The following is a 20,258-nucleotide window of genomic DNA, read 5'->3' as shown; positions in this document are numbered from 1 at the left end:
AGAACAAAATAGAGGCAACTGGATTCAAATATATAATTAAATATAGATCCAAGCATTGTCTGCTACATATTGTGGGGGGGATATGATGTGAATTACCTAATTTTGAAGACAAATATTACTCAGTATGTAGTGGATATGATTTGGAACAATTTAAGAGTTCTTCCAACGTGGACACTTTTAAAATTTGATCAGGAGGATATGCCCACAGATCTGAAATCTTTAATTTGGTTCTTGATGATAGCTGAACAGATAGTAAGGGCAACGTGGTGGATATGCCAAGAAGCTTTGAACTGGCAGAAATGAATAAATTGACCAAACTGATTCACAGGAGAAAAGGCAGATCTTGGAAAGACTGAAATATTTTGTCAGTTATTGGACTGCAAAGTGTGGAAATGCAAGGCTGGAAAGGAATCTATTTTTTGTAATGATGGAAACATGGATTCATTGCATCACAATAAAAAAGAGAAGGAAGGAAGCAAGGCCTGCTTTCTTGATGAAATCATTTTTATTGGTTTTACAAATACAAGGTATAAATAAACACAAACTAGTAGAAACACAACTATAAAAAGAGATTCTCTGAATCTCTCGACTTCCCCCCATCCCCTCCATGGGGTCTCATTTTAAACATTTGCAACTGCATATTCATCCGTACTCCAATTTTTATATCAAACCATATAGTCTATAATAATTTTTACACCACAAGTGGGTAAAACCCTGCTCTTGTTATCACCTGCTTACAGTGGTCCCCTAAGTAACTTTTAAATTTTCCCCATTCTTTTATAAAGTTTTTATCCTCTTGGTTCCTGAGTTTTCCAGTCAGTTTTGCCATCTCAGCATAGTACATCAACTTTGCCATTCTTCTATGGTAGGGGCTTTGTCTTCTTTCCATTCTGAGCTAATAACATCTGGGCTGCTGCTGTTCCATACATAAAGAGTCTTTTCTGCTCCTTTGCTATGTCGGTACCTATAAAGGTAAAGGGTCCCCTGACCATTAGGTCCAGTCACCTGGGGTTGTGGCACTCATCTCGCTTTATTGGCCGAGGGAGCCGGCGTACAGCTTCCGGGTCATGTGGCCAGCATGACTAAGCCGCTTCTGGCGAACCAGAGCAGTGCACGGAAACGCCGTTTACCTTCCCGCTGGAACGGTACCTATTTATCTACTTGCACTTTGACGTGCTTTTGAACTGCTAGGTGGGCAGGAGCAGGGACTGAGCAATGGGAGCTCACCCCGTCGCGGGGATTCGAACCACCGACCTTCTGAGCAGCAAGTCCTAGGCGCTGTGGTTTAACCCACAGCGCCACCCGCATCCCATCGGTACCTATAATTCCTAGTAAAAAAAGGCTTCTGCTTTCTATACTCAGACTGAGCTGCCTCATTTGATCATGGCCAATGTACACAGCCAACTCGGTGATCCTCCATTCCCGTACACCCCCTTGCATTCAAACTACTAATGAATTTTATTTGTTATAACAGGTAAGATGAATTGCAGCATCATAACTCTAGTGTGCTTGCAGCAGCTCTGATACACACCTTTGGGAGTGACACATGAACAGGTGCCCTTCTGTTCTTTGCAGCACTGGGGACACCTTTTTGCCCACACATGTGGAGCTTTTTCTGGCTTTAATAAGAATGAGGAAGCCCCCCCCCCCACCCGAGAGAATGCTCTGTGTGCACAATGGAACCCCAGGGAGCTTTAAATTGCTTCAATTACAGTTTATCTTTTTGGTGGTGTGCCAAGAGGCAACTGCTGTTATTAAGGTACAGCTGTACCTTACCTTTAATCTGCAGTGAATATCTGCTAGATGTTAAATGCAGCCTATCTCCAGCATAATATGGGTCAGAAGGGACCTAGCCTGCAGTATCTTGTAAGAAACAAAAAGACGGAACGCCTGTGTGTAGGAAGGACGTTTTATGAAAGATTTCTGACTTGAGATGCTTGTGTTTGTCTAACTGTGGCTGTGCTAATTAAAAAGTGTGGGCTGGAAAACCAGCCCTAGAAAACTGAATGCTTCATTTGTTTCTGGAGAACATGGAGATACAGGAAAGAATAAACGGAACAATTGCTGTACTGCCTGGTTTGAAGGAAGCCGGTCCTCAGGTGTGGAAGCAGTACATAGAAGCTACAAGCAGCTGAAAATTACGCTCTTTGTGCAGTATGAAAAACAGAACTTTGTTGTTGATTTTGGTAAATCACTGAATCTTCAGATAATATGAAGGGCTGCCATTTTCTGTACTTTCTTCCACACTGGGAGAGCTAGTGTGGTGTAGCGGTGAAGAGTGGTGAACTCGTAATCTGGTGAACCGGGTTCGCGTCCCCACTCCTCCACATGCAGCTGCTGGGTGACCTTCAGCTAGTCACACTTCTCTGAAGTCTCTCAGCCCCACTCACCTCACAGAGTGTTTGTTGTGGGGGAGGAAGGGAAAGGAGAATGTTAGCCACTTTGAGACTCCTTCGGGCAGTGATAAAGCGGGATATCAAATCTAAACTCTTCTTTGCTTATTTCTAGTTAAAAATAAGATTTTAAGCTTTTGCTTGATAACATTGGCCTCACATAACGGAGTCAGATGAGTAAAACTTATATCCTAGTAAGAGTGTTTCGGGATGTTGCCTAAGAAGTTTTCACAATACTCCCCAATGTCTGAAATTATTTCCTCAGCAACATGTGAATAAGTCCCCCTCTATGTCCAAATAATATCCCGACTGATTAGTTTTTTAGGAAGTGGGGGACTATAGAGTACCCCTAGAAGGGCTTTTTGTCCCTTTCTAATGTTTGATTAAATAGCTATTTCACTATATGCAGACACTGGGGTGGGGTGGAAGCATCACTGTGTGAAAATAGTGGCAAAAAAGGCTACCCAAACTCCCCCATCTCCTTGCAATCCACAACCAATCCCTGTTTCCTGCTTCTGCTGCCGCTGGCAGAGAATTTGGGGGAAACCACCCTGCGCTGTGACATATTTTCTTCAGTTCATGGTGTGGAGTTCATGGTTGTAAAGACTTTCCCCTCTCCATTCATTCTCTCCTACAGGAAGTGGAGGCGGGATCTTGGGATTAGAGTGGTTAGTAACAGATTGAGGAGTGTGCGATTTTGGAACAATTGGTGAGAAGATGGGGCAGAGGCAGTTTGAGGCAAACAGTTGGGCGGGTGGGGAGGGGCAGGGAGGGGCAGGGCAAGGATGACAGTGGGGGATAGCTGGGGTTTAGTAAGCTGTGAGGGAAGCGGGGTGAGACATGAAGGATGAGGGTATCACAAGAGATAGAGGGTAGGAAGGACTGGAAAGCAATTCGAGCAGGGCAGCAGCCCCTAGTATAACTCTCGATTTCTGTGAGCAGTACTCTTATCAGTGTAGGTGTAGTCCTAGGTACTGGATAATGGAAAATAAAATAAAATAAATAAAATAAAATAAAATAAAAATTTATACCCCTCCCATCTGTCTGGGTTTCCCCAGCCACTGTGGGCAGCTTCCAACAAAAGATTAGAAGTACATTAAAACATCAGTCATTAAAAACTTCCCTAAACATTCTATCAGGGACGCAGGTAGTGCTGTGGGTTAAACCACAGAGCCTAGGACTTGCCGATCAGAAGGTCAGCGGTTCAAATCCCCATGACGGTGAGCTCCCGTTGCTTGGTTTCTGCTCCTGCCAACCTAGCAGTTCGAAAGCGCGTCAAAGTGCAAGTAGATAAATAGATACCGTTCCGGTGGGAAGGTAAACGGCATTTCCATGTGCTGCTCTGGTTTGCCAGAAGCGGCTTAGTCATGCTGGCCACATGACCCGGAAGCTGTACGCCGGCTCCCTCGGCCAATAAAGCGAGATGAGCGCCACAACCCCAGAGTCGGTCACGACTGGACCTAATCGTCAGGGGTCCCTTTACCTTTTAAACATGCTATCAGGATCTACCATCTCTGTCCCTCATCATCTCTATGTCCTCATCTTCATCCAATTTTGGCTGTGAAACAGATAGCAGTATGTGGCACAGCACAATGTATTGCTTGCATTGCATTGCACCGAGTCTCCTATGCAGTCCTGTCTTACTAATATGAATCTTAGCAGGAGACAGGATAAAATATAACCAGAATTGGGGGGAAAATGTGCAGAATGAAAAGGAACTAAAGGGGAAGCTACGTGTTACAGCACAGCTGTGCATGACATTAGCCCCTGCTCTCCTTCAAAGCATCTTCAGGGTGATTTGCACTTTAAAGTGAACACGGGCCTGAATTAGTGCCAGAAGTCACCCCAAAGACCTTGGAAAATATGATGCCTCTTCCATTTTAACAGCTCTTGTATTAGATCAGCACCAGATTTAAGGGGGTGCGGGCAGTTCCCCTGCACAAAGCACCAAGCTGAGGGGGCAAATAATAATAATACCTATATTGAGTGCTTTCTTCTGGGGGTATGCAGGGGTACGCATACCCTCTAAACATTTTGTGAATCTAAGTTTGGCCTCATTGAAGGGCAGTATTTCAATATGAGTAGGAAAATGAGAGTACCCCTAAAAAAAAAATTAGGAAAAAAAGCACTACCTATATTTATATGATGGGACGCGGGTGGCGCTGTGGGTTAAACCACAGAGCCTAGGACTTTCCAATCAGAAGGTCGGCGGTTTGAATCCCCGCGACGGGGTGAGCTCCCGTTGCTTGGTCCCTGCTCCTGCCAACCTAGCAGTTCGAAAGCATGTCAAAGTGCAAGTCGATAAATAGATACTGCTCCAGCGGGAAGGTAAACGGCGTTTCTGTGCGCTGCTCTGGTTTGCCAGAAGTAGCTTAGTCATGCTGGCCATATGACCTGGACCTAATGATCAGCGATCCCTTTACCTTTATATTTATATGGGTACCTACTGAAAAGATACATAAAAAGCAACTGTACCAAAATCTGGTATCTGAAGAAGTGTGCATGCACACGAAAGCTTATACCCAGAACAAATTTAGTTGGTCTCTAAGGTGCTACTGGACTATTTTTTTATATATTTCGACTGCGTCAGACCAGCATGGCTACCTACCTGAATCTTGTACCAAAATGAGTTGTTGTGAAAATGAGACTTATTTGGAGAGGGGCACCAAATTTTGTCCTCGCTCAGGGTACCACATTACCGCAGTCCACCCCGATTAGATCATTGTGAACTAGCAATGCCCATCCTCCACAAGGAAGTGAGTTCTACAGCTCAGTTGCTGGTATGGGTGAGCTGCTTTCTACATATGCTTAAATTCACCATGTACAAGCCAACCAGCTGTTTGGATGAGATTTCTGCAGAAATGTATTTCCCTTGGCAGCACCAGGAATTTCAATTGATGAACTTTGGTTAGATACTTTAGAGCCTACCCTCAGAACAAGGGGTTTCTGGCAGCACTAATGAAGTCTTTTCTGCCTTGCAAATGTACAGAGGCCACAGGCATTCTATAGAGAAAATACCCAGTTCTATGGTTGCCATAGCTAAATCTACTTGAGCCTTCCGTTATTCTTCCTCCGTTTTATTATTATAACCTCTTCACTTCTCTCTCTCGCACAACAACAACAACAGAATAGGTTTTTCTCTTGTTTTGTGTAAGAACAGATAGAGTATCTTGCAAGGCCAGCGGTTAAATGCGATTGTCAATAAGGGCTTGCCCACACTTGCACTTGTCTTGTGCTTTCTAAGCACAACTTTTCCGCTTTTCCCTGGAGAAACCTGCCCTTTGAACATTGATTCAGAGCAATCTGGCCCAAACCCAGTTGGCATTCTGATTCTGCGGGGGTTTTCAGGGTAAAGCGGCGTGACAAGCAGACATCCAGTTGAGCCCTAAGTACCAGTATGGCAAACTGCAATGGAATAAGACCCACAGTTAAGTCCTTTGAGCTATGCAATACATGTGAACCTTTTATAAAAGGTAAGTATTTCCAAAATAAAAATAGTTCTTCCGCTAATAATAACTATCCCTTCTCTCTCTCTCTCTCTCTCTCTCTCTCTCTCTCAAGTCAATTGACCCAGGGCAGCAATTCACATGGGAACACTCTAACCTGGAAGTAAATAAACCAAAGAATAGATACGCGAATGTCATCGCTTATGACCATTCTCGAGTTCTCCAATCAGCAATAGAAGGTAAGGTGAAAATGGAACCACGCAAACCTTCAGACATTGTATATTAAAAGCAGTTCATCTTCCACAGGATCAAACTCTGCTAAAATTCAGAGCTTTGAAATCCACATACTGATATTTTGTTATATTTCATTTTGAAGTGCTTAAACACATGAAAGAGTTCCTTACTTAATATGCCATTAACATACATGGTACTAGTTCTTTTACCACAGCAGTAACAAAAAGAGCTAAGGGTATGTGCAAATTTGTGGTGTAGGTGTCAGGGATGTGTGTGTGCGTGTGTGTGTGTGTGTGTGTGCGTGTGTGAGAAAAAGCAGGCGCCTCATGGAAGATTTTTTCCCCTGCAGTGATAATGTGTGAACCAGAAAGAACAGTGTTTTGCTTTCTGATCTACCTCAGAGACGCCGGGTCTTCCTAAAAGCATTACATAACAAAATAAATTGAGCAAACGTCTCTTGCAAGTTACTAATAGATACCATCTGAACTGCAACTGTTTGTGTTATATTATGGGATGTGATATGTTATAAACTGTTGTAGGGGGAGCGAGACATATCTCTTGGTTTTGTAAAGTTTTCACACATTCATGAAAGGTCTTGGACTGATCCCTTATATTTCAGGTTGGGGGTCTGGGAATAAGACGTTGAAAGGCTGGCTTTGACTAAAGTCAAAGGCTTTGACTTTGAAATAAGTTGCTTTTTATACCCTTAGTTCCAGGAAAGGAAATCCAGAGATCATCTTTTGTGGTATGTTCATAGCTCAGCAGCAGAGCACATTGTTTTATGCATGAGATTTGAGATCATATCCCCAATATTACTAGTTAAGGGATCTCAGGGAAGAGAGCTTGATGTAGAGCCACTATATACAACCTTGGAGGGCTGGATTAAAAATCAGTTGGGCAACTCTAGGTAGATCTACTGGGCAGCTCTTCAGAGAGGCCTTGTTCACAGGTAGCTTAACTTGTTTACATGTGGCTTACTCTGGTTCATTAGCGAGGCCTTGTTCACATATAAGCAAGCATGTGGGTTCTCAGAATGAAAATCACATCTTCTTCACTCATCTCCAGGTCTTCCTGCTGCCACAATACCTGCAGCTAAGCCAAACAAAGCCAAAGCAAGAAAAAACTGTGGCGAGACAACCCACGAGCCCAGGTCCATGTAGTTCAGCAGCAGGAGGACTGGAGTGAAATAAATAATAACAATTGTTCTTATTCTTATTATTTGTACCCCACCCATCTAACTAGGTTGCCCCAGCCACTCTGGGTAGCTTCTAGCATATGCCAAAACATAATAAAACATTTAAAAACTTCCCTATACAGGGCTTCCTTTAAATGTCTTCATTCATTCATTCATTCATTCATTCATAAATAAATAAATAAATAAATAAATAAATAAATAAATAAATAAATAAAATTTATACCCAGCCACTCTGGGCGGCTCTCAGCAGAATATTAAAAACACGATAAAACATCAAACATTAAAGACTTCCCTAAACAGGGCTGCCTTCAGACGTCTTCTAAAAGTCAGATAGTTGTTGGTTTCCTTGACATCTGGTGGGAGGGTGTTTCACAGGGTGGGCGCCACTACCAAGAAGGCCCTCTGCCTAGTTCCCTGTAACCTCACTTCTCACAGTGAGGGAACTGCCAGAAGGCCCTCGGAGCTGGACCTTAGTGTCCGGGCAGAACGATGGGGGTGGAGACACTCCTTCAGGTATACTGGGCCGAGGCCGTTTCGGGCTTTAAAGGTCAGCACCAACACTTTGAATTGTGCTCGGAAACATACTGGGAGCCAATGTAGGAGTTTCAGGACCGGTGTAATATGGTCTCGGCGGCCATTCCCAACCATGAAGCAGCCATGATTTTTTTCTGTTGGCACCCACACACTTGCTTCTTCTTGGCTTAGTGTTGTGTGCGAAGCAGGCCAACGTGCAGGTAGAAGCTAACACTGTGTTTAAGTATGTTGAAGTCATAGTGAAACAAAAAAACAACTTGAATTGATTTAGTGCACATGGAGTATTTAATTATTGTGGCGTGGTGGTAGTGTTGGTAACTATTTTAAAATGGTGACCTTCAACCACAGCTGAGTTTACAGAGGTCTTAATTGCTTTTACTTCTGTGCCAAGCACAACTTACAATCCAAATTGTCTAGATGAGGCAGTCCTAATTATCAGAAAACACGAGCATTTGGCGCATTAGAAATTGATCCATGGATGGATTCCTCTAAAGGTTACCCCACTATTAACTGCTCCCTCAGCTAAAAGATGCTGCTTTTAGGCATAAGGAGATGTTTCTGTCAGGAGGTCCTACACACGAGTAGGAGTCTGGCAGAGACACATGCCTGACTGGCATGTTCTCTCCCTCCTGGTCAGTTGTTTGGGAGATTCAAATGCTTTCTCCAGAGCGAACATCACAGCAACTGATACCTGAGAGGCATCAGCACACTTCGGGATCAGCAGAGTACAATATATGCAGTCAGTGTACAGACTCAGTAGCGCAGCATTTGGCTAAACTATGTTTATTTACATATACACACTTGGAGCATTGTAACTCAGCTCCTTCCTCTTCAGTATCAGACAGCAAAGAGAAAGAACAAAAGGACAAATGTCCTATATCATGGAAACACAGTTATACAAACATCCTGTCTCTGTCACTCCCCACAATGTGGAATGAAAACGTACACCGTCATGTGATAAAAACAATCCCATGACTGCAGCACGGGAAGAGAATCCTAACAGTTTCAACTAGTTTGGTTACTTGCACAGGAGCTCATAGCTCCTTCATCCCTCATATATAACATGCTAAATTGTATGACACTTAATCTTTTCTTAGATAAGCAGCATCTGATACCCCAAACAAGCAGTCGCGGGACGGAGCAATGACTGTGTTTATAAGTGCAATCAATTCTCCAGTGTGCTGTGCAGAGCTAAGTGAATGCTTTCTGAAGGAAAACACAACCCCACTATTGAGCCTACATCGCTGCCTAATTTTTTGCAGCTGCATTTCGGAGGCTTTGATAGCAGACAGCTTTTTCCCAAATATATTAGAAAATTTAAATGATTGCCTTGGAAAAAAATTTGCATGTAATAATCTGCTTACATTTGTTCCACCTGTAAGGCAATTTACATGATATTGACTGCATTTTAGCTGTGTCAGTTCTGTTCCCTCATATCAGGCTTCCCAGCCCAAATGTCACTTCACATGTATATTAATTAGAGATTTGGATATCCAAAAAAGGAAAAAAAGAACCTCTTTTCTTAACAAAGTGTGTGGATTTTGCGCTCTCAGCCCCCTGAAAAGAAGTGGATTGTTTCCTTATTAGGGAAATTCATGGGCATTGTTGAGCCTGTTCTGCTTTTCTTCATTGTTTTTTTTTTTTTTTTGCTTCTGTGGAATAGAGATACAGGCCAAAGTACATCCTATGCTAAAACAATCATTTTATTTTTTTTCTGGAAAGAGATCTGAGTAAGCAGTAAAGCCCAGTTTGAAAGGGCTACCGGATTCAGGGTGTGTGAACCAAGAACTTCCTTGGTAAACAAACAAACAAACAAACAAACAAAACCCAAGCAACTTTCTGTGCAAGAAACAAAGTTCAGTCAATGGCATAAGAAAGAGAAAATGTAGAGCTTTAATCGAATCAGAGCTCCTGTTAAGTGCAGCGAAATGTCTTGTTCTTTCCAGAGACCCAAACCTGAGCTAGAAAAGAAATGTCATTTTATTTTACTTTACTCCACTTGTAGAGGAGAAAATATGTATGTTAAAATTAAAATGCAGCCTAGTAAACATACATGACAGGGGCACAGGGCTGCACTTTTATTTCACCCATGCACTGCCCAAGCTGCTAATTTGCAAAATAATTTTTATACAATGAAACCATCTTGGGTTGATCTATGATGACACACCTTTTAAATGCTTCGATGCACGTTGAGACTGACATTAAAGCATGCCCTAGACTAAGTTTGAAATGTGAATTGTGGCAGGAAGTTCTTAGTCAAGATTTTTTTTTAAAAAAAAACCCCGACTCTTCGTCTTCTTTGAATATTAGGGAAAACTATATAAGAATTAAATTTGTTAACAGGTACTCTCAGCTTGTCCCATTGATTGAAGGTAGTGGTAGGGTGTGTTGAATATATGATATATGGCAATTTATGGACCTAAAGCCATTTGCACACGTTGCCATGCAACCAATCCACACAGAATGTAGGCACCCTATATATAGAAATGAGCAAACCAGTGATATTTTAGGGAGCAGACTAGCAGGCAGGTCCCATTACTTACATCATAGGAGCCTACACAACACAAAACACTGTATGTAGGCTTTATTTTTATTTGTTTTTCATCTTATATTTTGGAAATGTACATCTAGGTGTTTTTTCCTTTAAATTTTTGGGGGGCCCCCAAGAGAGTGGGGCCCTAAGCTTTAGTTTATACATAAATCTGATACTGTTTACATCCTGGCCTAAAATGTTGAACAACTAGGGATAAAATTGACACAATCCATTTGGTTATTTCTCAACCTTCTATCTGATTCTTTCTCCAAGATGTTCAGAGTAGCATAACCCATTTTATTTTCACAAGAAGAGTGTGTGACTGGCCCAAGTTCTCCCAGTGAGGTCCTTGTGCAGAGATTTGAACTCAGGTCTCCCTTTTTCAAATGTCTGACTACTTTGCCCTACACACCCTACACACCATGTTTTTAACTCTGCCTGAATTGACGTTGAGCCATATCCATTTTTGGCTCTTGATTTCAGAAATAAATTTAGCTGCTTTTCATTTCGCTCCCCTTTTAGAGTACAGCTTTTGCAAGAACGTTATTCAAAATATATCCGTCTTCTTGTATTTCTAAGAATTTTAAAACAGTGGGTTGTAATGCCCTATTTAAGTGGAATGTCTTTCCCAAGCTTAGAGACTTTATTGCCAGGCTCTAAAGAAACAGTAAACATTCCAAATATGAAAATAAAAATGCTGCCTAGCATTACATTTATTTCACAGCTGCATTTGTTTTGGGGTTACTATAGAAACCAGTGCTTTGATGTTGTTATGAGATTTAGGTTTTTGTGTTGTTGCTTTTTTTTAAAAAAAAAGGAACTTAGCCAAATATATTGAACTCCAGAATGCATATTTCACTGCATTTATTTTATCCTTCCAAGGATTTTCCTTTTTAAAATAAAAAATAAATAAAAGTTGTCCGTAAAATGCTTCATTAAAAAGCATTTGGAATTAGCTGGCTCTGAGTGAACCCAATTTTATTCTGCTCCAGTGTGATGGAGTACAGGAGTAGCCAATGGGGTGCCCTTCAGAAGTTGTTGGGCTCCCAACTCCCATCAGCCCCAGCCAGTGTGGCCAATGGGCAGGAATTATGGGAGTTGTAGTCCAATAACACATGGAATGTACGAACTTGGCTACCCCTGATATGGTGGGTAGGTTTAGGAGACCTAGGTGGCCTTGGACGTGCCACTGCCACTTATCCAAACCTCCTCCCTCTCACAGAATTGTTACAAGGTGATAATGGACAAACCCCATCAATGCCCCTCTTCTTCTTCTTCTTCTTCTTCTTCTTCTTCTTCTTCTTCTTCTTCTTCTTCTTCTTCTTCCAGGAAAGACAGGATACAGATGTGATAATTTTGAGTTTGTAGGGTGTGTAATGGTCCTATGAATTGCCTGCTAACTGCCCACCTGTCCATTTCCTGCCCCCCCAAATGAATTCAGTTTTCCTTTGCAAAATCCCTTACAACTTCGTACTCTTCTCTTTCCAGTACTTAGTGATCATCAACTTGCATAGCTCCTTGTTGTGCATGCAATTCTTCAAATGCCCTTATTTTGTTACTTAAAGGGCTTGCCCTTGGCATGGTTTTTCTACTGAGTTTTTGCTTGCAGTCGGGTTTTCTGATAGGTGTGTGTATGCTTGGCATGGTGACTTTAAATTTTACTAATCTCCTTACCAGCATATATCTTGTTGCAAGCTTATCTTATACACACACAAAAAAAATATATCTGCTTTAGTTCTTTTCCACTTAGTAAACGCAACTTCATTGTTTCCCACCAAAACTACATCTTCATTCCTTTTGTTCATTCGTCTGTTTTCCGAAGGTTATTGTTTACAAGCACTATGAAGCTTAATCCTATTACTTCAAACTCTCTTTTAAAATATTCTTTAATTGCACATTTCTTAGAAGAGCATCTCCCAAGCAAAGGTTTATGGTTTAATTTGTCTTAAATAGGGAGATTGTGCAGTACTTAGCCTTTGTCAAGGCTTGAAACAATTTCACGATGCGATTTCAGTCTGCAAATAAAGTGTGAAGTCTAATTAAAGCTTTTTAAGATGACAAGTTTCTTCACTGAATCAAAGGAAGAATGCTGAGGTCTGCATTACCAGGCCTGTTGCGTAGCTCTTGTTTCATTTACCTTTGTACATACAGAATGTTCAGCTTGTTTTAGTGCCTCTTTTGTACTGCTCATGAAAGCAGCCTCATGGTAAATCAGAAATAACAGCAAGAGAGTTTCTTACACCCCCAATCATTAAAATGCTTGTAAAGAACTGGTACTATGGAATCATTCTGTTGCATTGTTTTTCGTTATCAGTTGAGCGTGTCTCTGTCTGCATACATAGACTGTAGCTGGAGGATGGTTGGAAAGGATAAGAGAGAGGGGCGTACACACATGTTTGTGTTTGTCTAGATATTTTTGCACGCAACCCCAATCTCTCACTGTTGAGAGACTCTCCTCCACCTTGCCCAGGTTCCCGCAGCTGTTACGAGCTACTCAAGGGAGGAGGTCAGCAGCGGCAGCCATGGAGATACATTGGGGTGCTCCTTAACCGCCACATCTGTCACCACCACCATCTCATCCTCCTCCCAGAGGTGTGGGGGGGGGCACTGGCAAGGGAAATAGGAACATTCCAGGATCAAATCAGAAGCCAGGATGGCTTTTGTAATTCCAGGACTGCCCTGGAAAACTGGGGCACTTGGGAATGAGATACTAAGGGCATGGGAATGAGATACTAAGTAGAAGAAAGCAGGCGGTAGAGGGCCTTCTTGGTAGTGGCACCCACCCTGTGGAACTCCCTCTCATCAGATCTCAAGGAAATAAACAACTCTCTGACTTTTAGAAGACATCTGAAGACAGCCCTGTATAGGGAAGTTTTAATGTGTGGTGTTCACTGTGTTTGATCCTTTAATTTACTGAAAGCTGGGGCAACCCAGTCAGATGGATGGCAATAATTGATTGATTGATTGATTGATTGATTGATTGATTGACTGACTGATTGATTTTCAAATAGGCCTCTCAAGCAGCAAAAGGGTTTAAGGAGTAAGAGCACACACTGGACCTCTGAGAGGGAAAAGATGTCACACCCAGGCATTCCTTGTCCACATATATCTAGGCTCTGGGAGTTGCTAGAGTTTTCTGTCTCTCTCACAGGGATGTACATAAAAGCAGAACCCCTGGGGAAATTAATCTGGATCTGCTTGAAGCCACTTGGTAGCAAACGTGTGTTTGTTGTGTAGTTAAACACCTCCCTGAGAACAAAGGCCTAATATTCTTTTGATTTCATTCCATGATAAAAAAAGAATGATATGATGTTTGCATGGTTCCTGGCCATGGGATTCTGTTATGCTACTAGATGTTTATTCTTTTAATTATTTCACAGCCGAATCTAGGACGTGTTTCATTGGCGCACACTCTGCGCATTATATGCTGGGCAAAACTCAAGGTCTGGTTTCACGAATGCTGTAAATAGAGACTTATTTGGTTCTCATTAGTGTGAACTCGAGAGCAAATTTGGCCCATTGTCCCTCTTCTGACCCATGCTTAAAAAAAAAAAGCTGGCTGCTGAAATGACTGACATCTTTGACTGTTCTACGCAAATTTAAATAATGATGGCAGTTGTTGCTGTGCTTGTGGGTAAAAACGCCTCAAGCTATGGAGCTAACAAAGATTTGCAGAATTTCAATAAATTGCCTGAACTCTTTGATTGTTTTTGTACTATTAGTTGTGACACAGTATTGCCAGAGGCTTTTTCCTGCCACCCCCAAGCATGGCAAGAGGACCCTAAGAAGCAATCCCACATTTATATTTATTCTCAGGCAGCCGTCGTTTCATTTCTCTCTCTGTTTGCCTGCTATTGCCAGAGTACATTGCAGAGATTTTAAATGACAAGGGTTTTCCATGAGTACCTATCCATCCCCAAGAACATAGATTATAAATGTAGTAGTCTTTAGTTGTGATAAAGATGTGTATATGTGTGTTGTTAAAATGCACACATACCAAGCTTCAGCCAGATTGCTTCATCATGTGGCTTGAAAGCATTCCGATATTATGGTGGCTGACTGGACAAGCCATCATTCATGCACCAACTCTACTAATGCTAGGTTTGCATGAGCAAAGAACAGCTACTCTAGAAGTCAGTCTCCAACAGAGGCCAACAGTAGGTCCAGCTCCGAGGGCCTTCTGGCAGTTCTCTCAATGCGAGAAGTGAGGTTGCAGGGAACCAGGCAGAGGGCCTTCTCAGTGGTGGCACCTGCCCTGTGGAGCGCCCTCCCACCAGAAGTCAAAGAGAAGAACAACTCCCAGACTTTTAGAAGACATCTCAAGGCAGTCCTGTTAGTTTTATAGTGTTTTTAATAATCTGCTGGGAGCTGCCAAGAGTGGCTGGGGAGGCCCGGCCAGATGGGCAGGGTATAAGTAATAAATTGTTGTTGTTGTTGTTATGTGGGTCATGGATGAAAAGATGGGGCATGGAAAGGGAAGTAGCTAAAGCAAAGGATTACTCCCCCAACAGAGGCAAAATACCTGATGAGACCATCCACTGACCAAGGTGTAGTTACTTAATAGAATTATCAAATTGTGGAGTTGGAATATTTTGCCCAAACCCACGACCCTGAGATCAAGAGTCTCATGCTCTACCAAGTGAGCGATCTCTTTGGAAATCAAAGATCTGAAAATTTTCAGGTTATCTTTGGATCAGGGAAATCTAAATTCAGAGGGGGGAAATGTGTGAGATCCTAGTTCTTTGCAGTGGAAGTCTTCTGGTTATGCAGAATGAACGAGAGCACAGGCAACTTTGAATCTGAGTTGTTATACTCTGATGCTAGACAAGCCCGTGATATAATGAAAGCTAAAATTGTGCGAGGCCTTGTCATCGTATTCAGCATGTAAAAACATCTGTTGTCCTTGTATTGAGAGGCTATTCAGCTTGAGGATTACGGTTTTGGTTCACTAGCCCTAAACTTGTTGAATGATTTGTTGAATTGAGGAAAGGCTGTGACTGATTTTTGACTCCAACCTTGATTAAAATAATATGGGGATATGAGGCTGATCTTAGATGTGGCGTTGGCAGTGTGCTCCCTTGCTGATAATGCTGGAACATCGGTTCTTGTGGCTAGAAACCAGTCTCCCCAGAAGATCTATTGGCACCATTGTGCACAGAAAGGTGGGAGTGGGATTCCACCCCCTGGTTTTTGTTATGTTGTTCTTTGTTTTATTTCCAGGGCTTTTCTTTGTGAAATAATATGTGCTTTGCAGAACAATACCAGACATTTGTAAATGTTGTTCTAATTTATGCGGGAAAATGTTTCTATTATACATACCCGGTCCACATCTTTCAGATATAATACCCACTAGGTATAGATTTCTCATGTTGGCCTCATTTCCCCTCTCATCTCCTTTGTGCAGAAGTGTTTTATCATCTTTGATAAATAGAGGGTGTGTGGCATTGTGCCCAGCTGGTGTTATTTTCTGAATCATTAACTCATATTTCCACATTCAGGAAATTCATGAAAACCTTCTCATTTAACCAGAAATGTTGTGAACCCCAAATTCTCTGCTGTTCCTCTATCAGGCTTAGTGTAGAGCTTACAAATTGGGTCCTCTCTAAGCTGAATAACTAACATGCTTTCAGTGTATGATCCTCAGCGTAGTTTGCAGCAGAAATAAATCATCACTTTCCCCAGATCTGTGGGGCTCAGCTCAGCTCAGCAGAAGTAGTTACCCTTAGCACTTTCTTAGCACTTAGCTGGGGAGCCAGCGTGGTGCAGTGATTAAGAGCGGTGGACTCGTAATCTGGTGAACCAGGTTCGCTTCCCCGCTCCTCCACATGCAGCTGCTGGGTGACCTTGGGCCAGTCACACTTCTCTGAAGTCACTCAGCCTCACTCACCTCACAGAGTGTTTGTTGTGGGGGAGGAAGGGAAAGGAGAATGTCAGCCTCTTTGAGACTCCTTCAGGTAGTGATAAAGCGGGATATCAAATCCAAACTCCTCTTAAGCTTCAAGAGCTGTTCTTTAGGTTATATTGTAGAGTGGCTTCAATAAAAGGTAGTGGACTTAGAAATGTACTTTGTTTCGTTCAGCTTCTGGTGTGAGACCAAAATGGCAGTTCAGTATCCGTAGCTAACATACTGAGGCTTGCAATCAAAGACTTGAGTCCCCACTGAAATCAAGGGGGCTGCAGCGTTTATGATGTGCAGCCCTAAGTAAATTGGCACGCAGGAGACAGCACTGCTTGCCTTCTGTATACTGAGGTCTATTTCACACGACGTTTTCCCCTCATAAATGAAAAATTACAACCATCATTCCACTTCTAAAGAAACGAGAGAGAGAGAGAGAGAGAGTCTATGACCTGGAGCTGGTAGTCATCACTTTTCCCCTGATGCTAAAAGCTGTCCAAATTCTGGTTGCAGTTGCTCCTGCTTATACAGATTTTAAGAAGTCTTTATAGTTGTTCAGGGTCAGCAAAGATGATACCGCAGGTCAAAGCAAACTTCATAAATAATCCATACCATTTTAAAATCATTTCCAAACTGTATTGAAATTTAAATAGGGTCACAACAGGTCATCATACTTCTTCAAAGATAATTGAGTGGTAGAATGAAAAATTGGGCACATAAGGATGTGTGTGTGGCAAAAAGGAAAGTTCTCTTAATGATATTATTCTATTACTAAGAGCCACTGCTTGCATTGTTTACCAGCCCTCCCTACCCCTCTTGACAACTCCCCCCCTGATCTCCCCATAGCTCACCCCAATCCCAAGATCCCGCTGCCACCGCCACTCCCAGAAGAAAGGAAGGAAGAAAGAGAACAAAGTCTTTCTCCCCAAGCTGCTACCGCCTGAAGGAACTATGCATTTTGAAATGCACACTTTGCTTCCTTCTGGCAGTGGCTGCTGAAGAGGAGAAAGTGATGGTAGCACAGAAGCAAACTCCTAGGACAGGCATAGGCAAACTCAGCCCTCCAGATGTTTTGGGACTACAACTCCCATGATCCCTAGCTAACAGGACCAGGGATGATGGGAATTGTAGTCCCAAAACATCTGGAGGGCTGAGTTTACCTATGCCTGTCATAGGAGCTGAGGTCCATTCGACACCCCCTCCCCATAAAATATTTGAGGTTGATGGGCACTGCTATTCAAATGGTGTGCATGTACCGCATCTTGTGATCCATTATATGGGGTGGGGCCAACCTGCCGCCTCTATTTTATTCAAGTTGGCACCCCTGGGTGGTAAGGAGTTTGTGAAGGCCTAGCTGCCCTACTTCCTGACCACCTGCTTTCACTGGATCACCTGTTTCTTTGCTCATTGCTCGCTCATTGGGGCCACCGATTCGCTCAGACCCCGGTCTTCTCTCACCCCTGCTGTGTGTGCATGCCTGTAGGTAAGCAGGCTACTGACAGCCACACAAACTGAAGCGCAATGGCTTTTTCTTGTGAGAAATGAAGTCCAATGTGCATATCTGTCAAGCGTCCCTTATTTGGCGGGACAGTCCCTTATCCCAGCGCCATGTCTCGCTGCTGTCCCTTATTGTTGATGTCCCTTAAATTTCCCAGGTTTCAAAGAAAGCAGCTCCTCTCCCTCCCTCCCTGCTGGTCAGGGAGGAGGGAGGCTCCAACTGTGTTGCTTGGCTGTGTTGCTCACCCCATAAGAAGTCTAAGAACGACTGGGGGGTGGAGCTTGCATGCCTTGTGCTGATCAAATCGGCTGCGTTGCCTGGGGACTCGCCTTTGCTCAGCGCTTCCCAGCGGAGAGGTGACAGTGGTTTTCCTTGCTGCATCCCCTTTGCCGGGTTGCTGCGCTGTGGGAACCACTGCTTGAGGCTTCGTTTGGCTGCTGGCTGGGCTTTCTGCCTTTGGCTCGGAGGGATCAGAAGTTGAACATACCTGTGCCCGGAAAATCCCTTATTTTGGCTGCTGATCCCTTATTTCCGAGGCTGCTGGTCTCTTATTTTCAAATCTGTAAGTTGACAGCTATACCAATGTGTTTTCAGGTCTTTGATTTATTTTGAACAGTTCATTTGTTGAGCCAACCAATGGCCGGTGGGACAGCAATAGAGGCCAAACTTGTGCAACTTACTAGTGAAGCATCATAACAGAAGGTGGGGGGGGGGAGATTAAAAAATGGTGCACTCTTCAGATTTATTCCAGTTCTCTCAGCCTCTGTCAATGAGGTTATCAATGTTCAGAGTAGGGACACAAAATTTCTTTCTTTATTTCATAAAATGTTTATACTGTTTGATTGTAGAAAAGACCTCAATGCTGTTTGGCTTCCTTCCTCCTCCCCGCCTATGATCCTGTTTTCCCCTTGATTTCTCCCATAAAGGTTTAATGGCTCCAGTTAAAATAACCAGGACATATAACAAAGGTTTTTTGCCTTCATGCCATGCTTCGATGATGCCAGAAATTTCTTGATAGCCATCAGTTTGCCAGAGTAGTTGGACCTTCCACTGGTGTAGCAGAACTTTTCATAAAATCACATCTCTGCTTAACAATGTGAATAGCCTTGGAATTTGTTTGTTTTTAAAAATTGCATGTGCTGGGCGACAAGTGGCAATGTTATAATGTCATTCTTTGAATAGAGAGCTTTAATGACATTGTGACACTTAGGATTTTTTTTTATAGAGGGGGAGTTATAATATCACAACAGGTTATGTGTAAGAAAGACAATAGATTGAGAAACAGCTGGAGCCAAAATCACACTTATCAAGAATGGAAGAAAGTATTTTTACAGCAGCAACCCAGGTCCAGATTTTGACATATTGCTAATATTTTTAAGGCGATGGTGTTGGTCACTTCTTAATATAAAATTTAAAATAATAATAAAATTAGACCAGTGACAGAAGAGCTTTCCCAATGCTTTAAGGTAAAATAGTTAATTTCTTCATTGATATTAACAGAAAGTTCTTTGGACATAGTTCTAGTGAGCAGCACAAAAAAAGGAAAAGAGGATGGACTGTTAGGAAACCTTGGTTAGGTGATAATTTGATTTTGTGAAAAAGTTGGTTGGAACTAGAGCTTAAGATACCATATTTATTCGAATCTAATGCTCACCTTTTTTTAACGAAATAATGTTGCGAAAATTAAGGTGCACATTAGATTCGATGGCACATTTACATTCGCCAGCAAATACTTTTTTTGGTTTCAAGGTTCTGAAAACTGAGGTGTGCATTAGATTTGATGGTGCATTAGACCTGAGTAAAGATGGTAATATGTTTAATTTCAAAGCCAGATTTTGTGGATCACACAGGACTGATAAATGCAATAAACTGCATTATAATGAAAGATAATTTAGCAGGTGCAAAGACAGTTATAGTTTATTTGATTCATCAGGGATTACATGGCAATCTTCTAGAACGAAATAGGTAAATATTCCATGGTAAATGCAAATAACAAGCATCTTAAGATACTAAGAAAAACAAAGAAAGATGTATTAAAAAGTTGGAAAGTACTGAAATGTCATTTTGTTTCTTAATAAAAAAATTGAAATGAAACAATATGAACTCTCAAGGCCATGGTCACATTTTGCTTTCTAGGCATACCAGGGAGTGATTATATAAATGCTAACTACATAGACGGCTACAGAAAACAGAATGCCTATATAGCAACACAAGGAGCTCTTCCTGAAACTTTTGGAGATTTCTGGAGAATGATCTGGGAACAAAGGGGCGCAACGGTTGTCATGATGACCAAACTGGAAGAGAGGTCCAGGGTAAGGCAACTTTATATTTCTTTATATTTATATTTGGCTAACCTTTCATGAATAGTTTATCCATATAACTGACTTTCAAATGTGATGGGGGTCCTAACATTTCCCAATATGTCTATAATAGTTTCTTCATTCATTTCAGCTCCTTTGTTTGAGCTACACTGCATTAAAAGACATCCAAACTACAAAAACTGGTCTTTGTCTTTTCTCCTTTGCTCCA

At 42.2% G+C, this 20,258-nt stretch overlaps 1 protein-coding gene across 41 annotated transcripts in view; it reads left to right on the top strand.

The window, feature by feature from the left end:
* Positions 1–20,258, top strand: part of PTPRD (protein tyrosine phosphatase receptor type D) — a 1,139,460-nt gene that overhangs the window by 1,056,287 nt on the left and 62,915 nt on the right. For all 41 annotated transcript variants that reach the window (XM_083482170.1, XM_083482159.1, XM_083482163.1 and 38 more), the window contains 2 exons: positions 5,955–6,078; positions 19,866–20,041. In XM_083482170.1, coding sequence (XP_083338296.1) covers positions 5,955–6,078; positions 19,866–20,041 — 300 coding nt within the window. The remainder of the gene's footprint in view (positions 1–5,954; positions 6,079–19,865; positions 20,042–20,258) is intronic.

The sequence above is a fragment of the Podarcis liolepis genome (assembly GCF_965112155.1).
Source record: "Podarcis liolepis genome assembly, chromosome: 17".
Taxonomy (NCBI): domain Eukaryota; kingdom Metazoa; phylum Chordata; class Lepidosauria; order Squamata; family Lacertidae; genus Podarcis; species Podarcis liolepis.
This window is presented reverse-complemented; position numbering and strand designations above follow the sequence as displayed.